Source organism: Phyllostomus discolor, chromosome 2, assembly GCF_004126475.2.
Source record: "Phyllostomus discolor isolate MPI-MPIP mPhyDis1 chromosome 2, mPhyDis1.pri.v3, whole genome shotgun sequence".
NCBI lineage: Eukaryota > Metazoa > Chordata > Mammalia > Chiroptera > Phyllostomidae > Phyllostomus > Phyllostomus discolor.
The window spans coordinates 80,740,946-80,751,247 of record NC_040904.2 but is presented as its reverse complement, the minus strand read 5'-3'; the positions used below and the strand labels follow the sequence as shown (position 1 = coordinate 80,751,247).

At 39.8% G+C, this 10,302-nt stretch overlaps 1 protein-coding gene across 4 annotated transcripts in view; it reads left to right on the top strand.

Moving 5' to 3' along the window:
• Positions 1-5,300: 5,300 nt before the first annotated feature.
• The window catches only part of TBC1D23 (TBC1 domain family member 23), a 68,571-nt gene continuing 63,569 nt past the window's right edge, over positions 5,301-10,302 (top strand). Inside the window, exons 1-2 of one of the 4 annotated variants that reach the window (XM_036018010.1) lie at positions 5,302-5,517; positions 7,785-7,862. Coding sequence is in view for 3 of the 4 variants with exons in the window: in XM_036018011.1 (XP_035873904.1) it covers positions 5,465-5,517 (53 nt within the window). In the remaining variant the exon portion in view is untranslated. Of the gene's footprint in view, positions 5,518-7,784; positions 7,863-10,302 lie in introns of all 4 variants that reach the window. The other 3 variants (XM_036018011.1, XM_028503969.1, XM_028503977.2) reach the window with 3 other exon arrangements.

Below are 10,302 nucleotides of genomic sequence, written 5' to 3'. Positions count from 1 at the left end.
AATTTTAATACTTTATGTATCTGTGGTCATTTTCATATTCAGTATATCCTAAAAATTTAATTTTGTATCTTTCTTATGCAAATTTAAAATGTAGAAATAACAGTGAAAATCTATATACTTACCATGGGTATTAGAGAAACCAACCTGTAAATAACATATATAGAAATTATAACACATCCCTAAAATTTTTACACATATTTCTAAAAGTATATATAATCCAAAGTGCATATAATTTTGTACAATTACCTTAGATGGACCCTTGCTATTTTATTTGGCAAGACACACAGCTAAAAGGGTGGGTGCAAGTGCCTGACGTGTCTGGGGACAGAGGGAATGGCACAGTCATGGTCTGAGGACACTGTTCACAGATAGTATGTGCACGCATATGCAAGTGTGTGTACTCACAAAAAGCAAGAAGTTAAGCTTTAAAAACCAAAGCTAGTTCCAGCTCATGTATTGTTTACAGTCCCTGTTTCCAATAGCAGTGACTCAGCCATAATAAGCGCCTTTTGTCTCAAGCATTGGGGAACAAATTTGGACTGAGGAAAGGGAGGAAAGGTCTCCACATTAAAGAACATACATCCCAAAACCAAGAATGGGTCAATCCCTATCCAAACGTTTTCTTTGGGTCTATATCCATAATCTTAAAGACTTGTCTTCAATTAGCAAAGAGAAATACTGGAAGGATAATGGAGAAACATTATGGCTGCCAGCTCCTTTTAATCACTGTTTGCTCAACACTTTTAAATGAATTAAAAGCAGATGTTTAAATTGCTGCCAACTGTTCACTTGTCAGCAGTAAATGGGAATTAATTTGGTTTTGTTCATCATTAAATTAAATGTTAGACTTCAATAGTTTAAAGAGTCTTGGAATGAAGGTCCTGATGAGATTTTAAAGTTACAAATAGTACATAATTTTGGTAACTGTGAAAACATTTGTTGTTGTAAGATAACAATAAAAATTCTGAAACCCTCACACAATATCTGACAAAACAAAAATCAATTTTGTGTTATTCGACAAGAACTTTTGGGTGCCATCTGTACCTTCAGCCCTGCATTTGCCATAGTGGAAAGCATGAAAGAACTTAACAATGTGTGCCATTCTTGGTGTTCAAGAATACAAGATTGTGCCCTGGCTGCTGCCCACTCACTTGGTCGGGGTGTCTTCCAATAAACTGAGTTCTTATCAAGCTGAACTCAGCTTGACAGATGTCCTGAACTTCACAAGCAGGAATCATACAGGAAGCAGTAGGGGGCAGTCTTTGAGATTCTATGCTGGAAAAAGAAGCTCCTGTAACAATTTCACTAAGACAAAGTGGCTTTACCAACTGAGAAAGAAAACCTTTGTAACTGTACATTATTCCTAAAATTTAGAAGGAGGAGAAGGAGGGGTACCTCTGGAAGCTAGCTAAGTTATATAACCCCCAAACCCCAACAGTCGGAGTACTTAGATTAACTAAGTACCCACTTGTAGACTTGGCTCAAGTGTATAGAACAAACTCACTAACTTAATAATAATAAACTTACTAACAACTTTCTTACCTCTGTATGTGGGGCATTTAGATTTGCCAGGTGCCTGCTTGCAGCTTTGTGCCTGTATGTGTTTCATAAATAAACTTGCTATCTCGTTTCCACTATACATGTTTGTTTCTCGCTTGAATTATTTTCTTGTGGGCGAGACAAGGCCTCCTGACTCAGGTCTCTCTCCCCATCTGTAACAGTATTATTGATGAAATCTTCTTACAAAAGGAGAAAGCGGTAATGTAAGAAAATACAGGCAGATAATGTCATCATAAAATTCCATCTAGCATTTGAAAAGGTTTTTATTTTAAGCAGAAATCTACTACTAAAACTTAACATATTCTACAATAATCCAGGTAAATAGCAGGACTTTGAGGGTTTTTTTTAAAGCACAAAAATACTCAAAGTTTCACCTATAAAAATTTGCATCCACCTAGAAAATGTTCTGTGGGCATAGTGTGGTCCTTGTCACCTCAGAGAGTGAGGCATGTTAGGGAAAATATGGTCAAACCTGGTCCAGAGTAAGAGGAAGAACTCATGATCAGAAAGCTCATCAGCCAGGCATTGTACACTGACTCAGCAACCTGGAGATCAACAACCCAGTGTGGTGTTTGTCACTTCAGAAGACAAGCCAAAGTGAGGGGAAGGTATAGATGATCCCGATTTAGAGCAAGAGAAAGAGGAGAAAGGGCTTATGGGAAGAATATTCATCTATCACTGAGATCTGCAGTAAGTCAGCAGCCTGTATATCAACAGGCTAAACCTGAGCAAACCTAAAGAGTGAACCAGTGGAACCTGTTCAAGAAAAAGAAATCAAAGAAATACCAAGTTCAAGGCCTTGACCTAACAACCAGATTCCTAGAATTACCACTGGAGGAAGAGGATGTCATTTTGGTGAATATCATGACCTCAGAGTATGTTCAGTAGAGCATAAAACAGGTTAATGAGAAAAAGGACAGATGACAAATATTTCACAAAATATCATTGCTAAACATTTTCAATTGAAACCTTATCCCCCAACGGGTTATATACTAACTAACATCATATTGATCCTATCTAAGATAGGCTACATAATTTGTGTGGGCCTAGTGCAAAATGAAAATGAGGAGCCTCTTGTTCCAAAATTATTATGAATTTCAAGATGACAATTGCAGAGCACTAAACCAAGTCCCAGGCCCTTCCAAGAATAGGGCCTTGTGTTATTGCACAAGTTGTATACCCATGAAGCTGACCCTTTCTACAGAATGGAGAACTGCTTGCAAATGTCAAATAATATATTCTTAATGAAATAATATTTTACCACATGGTGTATAAAGCAGTCAGTGATTTAATTACACTCAAGATAAATTGTAGCACTGGCCCATGTGGCTCACTTGGTTAGAGTGTTGTCTGGTAAACCGAGGTCACAGGTTCAATTCCCAGTCAGGGCACATGCCTGGATTGCAGGTTCTGACCCTGGTCATGGCAGCTGATCTATGTTTCTCTCTCACATCAATATTTTTCTCCCCCCTCTCTTTCCCTCCCTCCCCCTCTCTCTAAAATACTCAATAAGCATGTCCTCAGATAAGGATAAAAAATAAATAAAACAAAAAGTTTTAAAAAATGAATTGCAACTGAGAATTAGAATCACCTTAACAAATGAACAACTGCTTGCTATGTCACTGAGTTAATAGCTTTTAAAACCTTCTGAAATTTAGAGAACCTTCTGAAAAGCCACTGACAGGAATGAAAGGGAACCAGCAGAAGTCCTGAATATTAGGAGAGTAATTTGACCTAGATTCATGTCTTTTAGTCTTCCTGTTAGCTGTGATCTAAACCCTCATTCCATGTTAAAAGAAATTTTTCCCATAGAAAAACTGAACAGCATGCAGATCCTGGGCTTGGAAGTAGGTGCAATAACATGTGGCTCTGTATTATCCCTCTTTGGGGAAGAGAGTGAACATGTTTTTGATTATAAATAAATAGCTGTACTATGATTTGTGCTGATTTTGATCAAATACTTTCTAAAATTATGAAACATTTTAGAGACCAAAGTACAGACTCTAAAGAACACTGAACACCCACATAGCTACTTCTCAGTTCTTAAGAAACAAAATATTAAAAATATAACTGAAGCCATTTCCTGCCCTCCCCTAAATATAATTGTGAGAACTACAGAACTTTCTGCTGATAAAAATACTCTGTTCAAGCCCCTGCACTAAGAAACTTGGCCAAACTCTAGCATGGTTTCTAGCAATATAAGCCTGTGTCCCTAGGGTGACCCCAGGTCCTCACTGAACCCCAGCTCTCTATTAAGTGCCTGACTGAGAAAGCTCAACGCTGCCAAGAGAATTTACTGTTTGTTCTAGCCAACAACACCTGATGATAGGCTCCTGACCTCTCTTTCTTGGACTATTTACTGGAAAGAGCTTATGATTGTGAATCCATATCTCATAACTTAGAACTGTTCTCCCAAGGACCTAAGACCATTCCTTTGAAATGCAATCATCCAGAAGGATACGGCCTCTGTCTCCCAGTCTCTGTGGGAGGATAGAATTCGTACTTCAAATATTACCAGCTAACAGACACAGCTGGCCTAGTCACAATTACACTGACCAACCCTTTGTAATTTTTCACTTCTCTGACTAATGAGCCCCTACTCTCCCCCTTCCTCATTCTCCCTTTAAAACCCCTAGTCACCTCTGCACAAATCAGAATGGAGCTCAGCTCTTTCCCCTACTGCCAGCAGTTTCTGAATAAAATCTCTCTTTACTGCTTGAACTAGCGCCTGGCTGCGTTTGTTTTTGAGAACTGTCATTCTGATCTTTGTATATATCATTTCCCTAATTTTTTTTTAAAAAAGACATATGTATCTATTCATAAACAATATATTGTTTTGTCTAAGGCCAAATATGAATGACATATGACCAGTCGTTCTGCAGTTCATTTAACATCATACTTTTCAGATTTATTCATATTGTTACATGTAGCTCTACTTGGTTCCACGACCTGCAAAATCATTTCGGGACGGGGAAGCGGGGGAAGCATTTCCTTAGGTCCATCTTTCTGAGCCTGTGCCACACCCCAGGCCCGGGAAGGGTCAAGCGGGGACTAAAAGCCAGTGGTTTAGTTGCGGTGGTGGTGTGACCAAGCTTGCATGTGGAGAAGGCCAAGGAGCCCATATGTGTGAAGGGGAAGTATGGTGGGAAGAAAAGAATCGTGAGCAGCTCTCCCTGCTTGGAGTTCGAAGAATTTTAGAATCCTAAATTTGAGCTTGACCTTCCAGGCTGTTAGGAAGCTATAGTTATAAAGATGGGAAAGTAGAACATATTTCTTTTACTGTTTAACTTCTTTTATAAACTAACTTTCAAGTATTCAAACATAAAGTATGTAGCCTCCATTTGTTCTTTTAACTGCACCGTACAAATAAAGATGAACCTGCCATTTTTCGACACCCTACTTTCCTCAAACCCAGCTTTTATAGAAGAAAATTACTGAAATGTGGTACGTTCCTACCTCCTAGCTCCACGTTCGAAGTGGAATTCCCACCTCGTCTCCTCCCTCCACTAGTTAAGTCTCTCAACACTAACTTCTTAAGTGCCACGCCAAGAAGGCAGGAAGACCCTAACTGGACGTCCAGGAGCGACTCTCACCTGGGCTTCCTCCTGGAACTACCTTCCCCACCAAGCTCCGCCCGCCCCGACCAGCCTGGGCCCCGTGGCATCCTGGGACGTGTAGTTTTGGAGGGGAAGCAGCCTCATCCTGATCTCCTCCCCTTAAAGATGCCTTTGGCCCTCAGGACGCCGTGACGTGGTGTTCCTCCCGTCCCTCGCCTACTTCCTCGTTCTTTCCCTCTCCAGAGTCTCAGCCCTAGGCTTCCTAGGGCCTTTTACGACATTGGGTTTCAGAGTGTATCTCGGCGCCCGGTCCACTTTTCGGCAAAGTGACGTGGAAGTCAACAGCAATGGCGGAAGGAGTGGAAGTCCCGCCGCTGCCACAGTCTAGCGACGACCGCTGGTGAGTGGGAGCCCGTGGCTGATTCTCGCTGCTCTTCCATTCCCCTTTCTCACCACCCTGCCTGTCTCTGAGGCCCCAGCCGGCACCGGCACCGGCGTGGAACCGGGAGGCCGGTCCTCCTCCGAGTCCCTCGCCCTGCCCCGCCCCCTCTGCCCGCCGGGTCGCCTCATCCATCCTAATGCCGGAGGGGCTAAGACCGGACTGGAAGGGAGAAGGGCGTCAGTGGTCGGGGTGCTGGGCCTTAGTGCGGCCCTCCGCCTCGTCCCCCGGTTTCCAAAGTGTGCTACAGGGGGTGGGCTCAGGGCCGGGTTTGGCCGGAGCCCCTGGTCGTGGGTGTTAGAGTGGACTGCTGAGGAAGTTTCGCGGTGCGGGTCTGAGGCGCTGGAATACCACTTGAAGAACAGAAATACCACTTGAAGAACAGACCACTTGAAATCACCTTTGCCACCTTTGCCTGCGGGGTCAGAGGTTGAGACACACACCCACGGAGGATCCTTCCGACATAGTTGATATATATGTTTTTTAATCTTAGTTTTTAGTTCTCGTTTCGAGCTCCAGCAGTTTCCACCGTTCGTCTCTTTCACACAAGTCATCTTTTCCTTCCTACCACTTTCCTCACAGCTCGAGCTTCACAGCTTTGGATGCAACGTGGGCCGTTGCTCTTGCTGCTCCCAAGCGCTTGCATGCTTACCTGATTTATACTCGGGGTTTTGGGGAGCCTCTCCAGTAGATTTTTGGTAGACTTCAGTCACGCGGTGTTGTTCATCTTTAGGAAAGGCCCCTACTTTTGAAATAGTTGATGTTCACAAGACATTTTTAGGGACATCGTAAAAAAAATGGAACCTTGAGAGGCTTGTCGAATTTTTACAGTCAATTTAAATGTGTTAGCCACATGTATTAGATAATTACAGGTTCCGCTGTTCATCAAATGTCCATACAGCTCATTGACATTCTGCATAAAATAATACAGAATATTTGTACATATGGACTTGAATCCCTGACAAAAAATGGAAGTCTTTGAAAGGGATAGGTAGTACAGTACTTGGGAAATTCACCTCTCAATTAGCTGACATCTGGTGTTACTTTAGTGCACGTACACTCGAAGGTGTAGGAGGAAAGTTTGTGATGACCTAGATGTAGTTTCTTTCCTCAATTTGCTTATTTTGGAGTTGGGGGTCTCTGACAGGTGCAGTCAGTGACAAGGTAGAATTGATCCAGTTCTCTGGGAATGTGAATAACAGTGCTATGAGACATCAGGGGGCAGAAACCACTTCCACTTGGAGTCACTGGGGGAAAACTTCATGGAGGCAGAGGTGTTTGAATTAGGCCTTGAGGAATGAAGAGGATTTGGACCAGTGCTGTTCAGTACAAAGTACGCTGTGAGCCAAATATGTAATTTAAATGTTTCTACTAGCCATATTAAAAACTAAAAAGAAACAGGTGAAATTAATTTTCATTTTGTATGTTATTTAATCAAACATACCCAAATATTATTTTAACGTGCAATCATTGTTAAAAATAGATAATTTTACATTTTTTTGTACCAAGTCTTTAAAATCCAGTGTGTATTTTACATTTACTCTACATCTCAACTTGGTCTAGCCACATTTTAAATGTTATATAGCCACACATGGCTAGTGACTAACATGGGATAATTCAGTCAGATTAACGGATTGGAACGGCCTCTGAATGGAGTGATAGCATGAGCAAGGACATAGGCAAGAAAATGGATTTGTTTGGAGAGTATTGACTCGTACTTCATGAAGCTTGCTGTTTTGGAGGAATGAATTGTTGTGTTTCAAACTGGCTGTTATCAGATGCTGATTGAAGGCCAGGAGGGAAATATTTCTAGAGTTAAGGTGTCTTTGAGGAGTTTTTGTTCAGAGGAGTGTGAGCATGTGTCTGGTTCACAGGGGCAAGGAACATGGAGTGCATGGTTGTTAGGAGTACCATTTGGTCTCTTCTAGGGTTGCTTTATCTTTGATGTGGCCTTCTGTTTTTCCTCTTTTAATTGTCGTAAGTGGAGGAACCCTGAGTTTTTCTGTGATTTCTGCTTTCCCTCCATTCTGTTTTAATTGTTCTCCTTTTTCTCTACTGACTCCACTCATCTGTCCCCTAGAAGTGAATCTGAGTAGTGTCAGAAGAGATATTAGGATTTGGAGCCAGTGGTTCAGTAAAGCCTCTACTTTTAGACTGCTTGGTTAATGGGTTGTTACAGAATAGGGAGGTTTTACTCTTTAAAAAAATGCTGTCATGTTCTTTTTCAGATAGAAATTTTTCTGAAGTGTGTAATATCTCATTGCCCAATTTAAACTCATCTAAATAACTTAGGATCATCCAGTTTTGCAAATATAAGTATATAAGAATAAAGCTAGATCTCTGTTTTTAAGGAATTTGTGATCTAGTTAGAGGAATAACTAAGAAAATCAGTTACTGTTACAATTCTGTAACATAGTGAGATCTTTAGAGCAGATAGGGTAGATTGTCGCTGTGTTAAATGACCCCACTCAGGGATCCCATTTTGAGAATGCTTGTTACCAGTTTTTCCTATTTTCTTTCTTTGTTGTTAGTGGTATCTCCCAGTTTGTTCCTGATCTGTGAACCTAGGTAGCTACATTTGTTGAAATTGTGTATACATTTGTAAAAAGGCTCAGGATGGGGCCTGAAGATCTTAAAAGTATGAGATGTCACTTTTACTTACTTACTGGTTTTCAGTCATGTTATAGATTACTGCTTCTCGGAATTTAAATATACAGTGGGTTTACCTGGGGATCTTGTTAAAATGCAGATTCTGATTTAGTAGATTTGCTTGGGACCTGAGATTCTGTATTTCTGACTTACTAGCTCCTAGGTATTGACAGTTTTGCTGGTTCATGGACCACATTCTACTTAGCAAGGTTCTAAATAATGCATATTTCAGAACGAGTTTGTCAGAGGGATTTATCTCTCTATATTATATATTATATGTTATATTGTATCACTTAACATTGTACTATAATTTATTGGATTACGTGGTTTATCATTGATTACTCTTTAGATAGTGAACTTCTCAAGGGCAGTGGCTGCTAGCAGGTAGCTCAGTAAATGTTTATTGTCTGAGTGTATGTATGAATGAATACAGACTTTTGTAAAATCGTGTGCAATAATATATCAAGCTATGATCTCATATAAATTTTCAGACTCCTGTGTTTTGTGAGCTGTATAATTGCTGGTATAGTGTTCACTTTTTATGGAAAGCCAAGGTTATCAGAAAGTGCCTCAGCTCTCAAACTTTCTGAAACTGCAGCCATATAGTTACATGGAGATATTCTTGTAAAACTGTATAGTTAGTTTGAAATGATCTAAGTTTAATTAATATAAACTACAGTTATTAATTAGAGTGCAAATATTGGTAATTGTTCTTCTTGGTAGTGAAGAAACCAGCCTTGGATTTGAACATTAGGTGTCATTTTCTGAGGCTTTCTTCCTGAAATAATTCCTGAAGATTAAATCATCATTAAATTTTTTTTTGTATAGACATTAATCGTGTAACTGTTGGTATTCAAAGTTTGTTTTGCTTAGTTTAACATTTTTGTACAACATTGACTTTAAAGTCATTTTAATTTATTGCTAAACTTGTCAGTTCTGTAAGGAAGCCTCTGTTGTTAATTTAAGATGTGAATAGAATTGTTTTGAGAATAATAGGGTCTTTTTCAAAGTTGTATGCACTTTGTGAATAGTGCTTTCAATGCTTCCCATTTCATAAGTATTGAAATAGGAGAGATTTAAAATGTCACCTGAGGAGTAGGTAATTGCAGTTACAGATATGATATAAACAAATAAATGCATTTAATATGAGAGAGGATGGAACCTGTTGTTGAAGGGTATTGACAGCCTGGGATCCTGGGAAGGCTAGACTAGATATTACCTTACAAAAAATGAAGAGGAAATGAATCTTACTATCCTGAAATAGGGGCTTTTAAGTGCCAAGTGATTTTGTAGACTATAAGCAGAGGGCAAAGATTAGAAATTAAGAAGACTTATTTATACCATGTACATTAATGTTTTATTGTAATTCAGGTTTTACTGTTTTTAGAGGTAATTCATAAATAATAATTCACTTCTATAATTTAATAACATTTATTTGTATTTACAGCAGGGAGTACAGGTGCTTTCCCTATCTTATTGCGCAATTCAGGTAATTCTGGAATACCCAGTTAAGTGTACAGCAGTGTACAACCCAATTATGAGTAAGGTGTCTTCTAAACAGAATTGATAAATTATACTTGGCAAATCATTTCTGCTGTTTATGCAGAAATGTGGATTCTACTTGGTATAAACTCAAGACAGTGCCGCCACCACCCATCCCCCGTCTATCAAAAAGCAAAATAAGGCGAGGGAGGGGAAAAGAAAAAGCAAAATAAAGTTTAGCAAAGTATTCGTTCATAACTCATTCAAAAAACATTAACTTTTTCTTCTATTTTGCAACCATACTCAACCATTTCTGTGAGCATCCTGATTATCAGTGTTTTGAGCTCTGCATCTGATAGGTTGGCTATCTCCTCGTCGCTTAGTTCATTTTTTGGAGTTTTGATCTGTTCTTTCATTTGGACCACATGTCTTTGTTTTGGCATTCCTGTTACATCATAAGGGATGGAGCCTTAGGTATTCACCAGGGTGGGGCAACCCATGCTACTGTGTTATAGCCAGTCCTCTCTGCCCCTCCCACTTGTCCAGATGAATGTTTCTTTTTTAACTCCTTGTTTATCTGATTTCCATACAGTTCAATTTTCTGGCAGTTCTGGT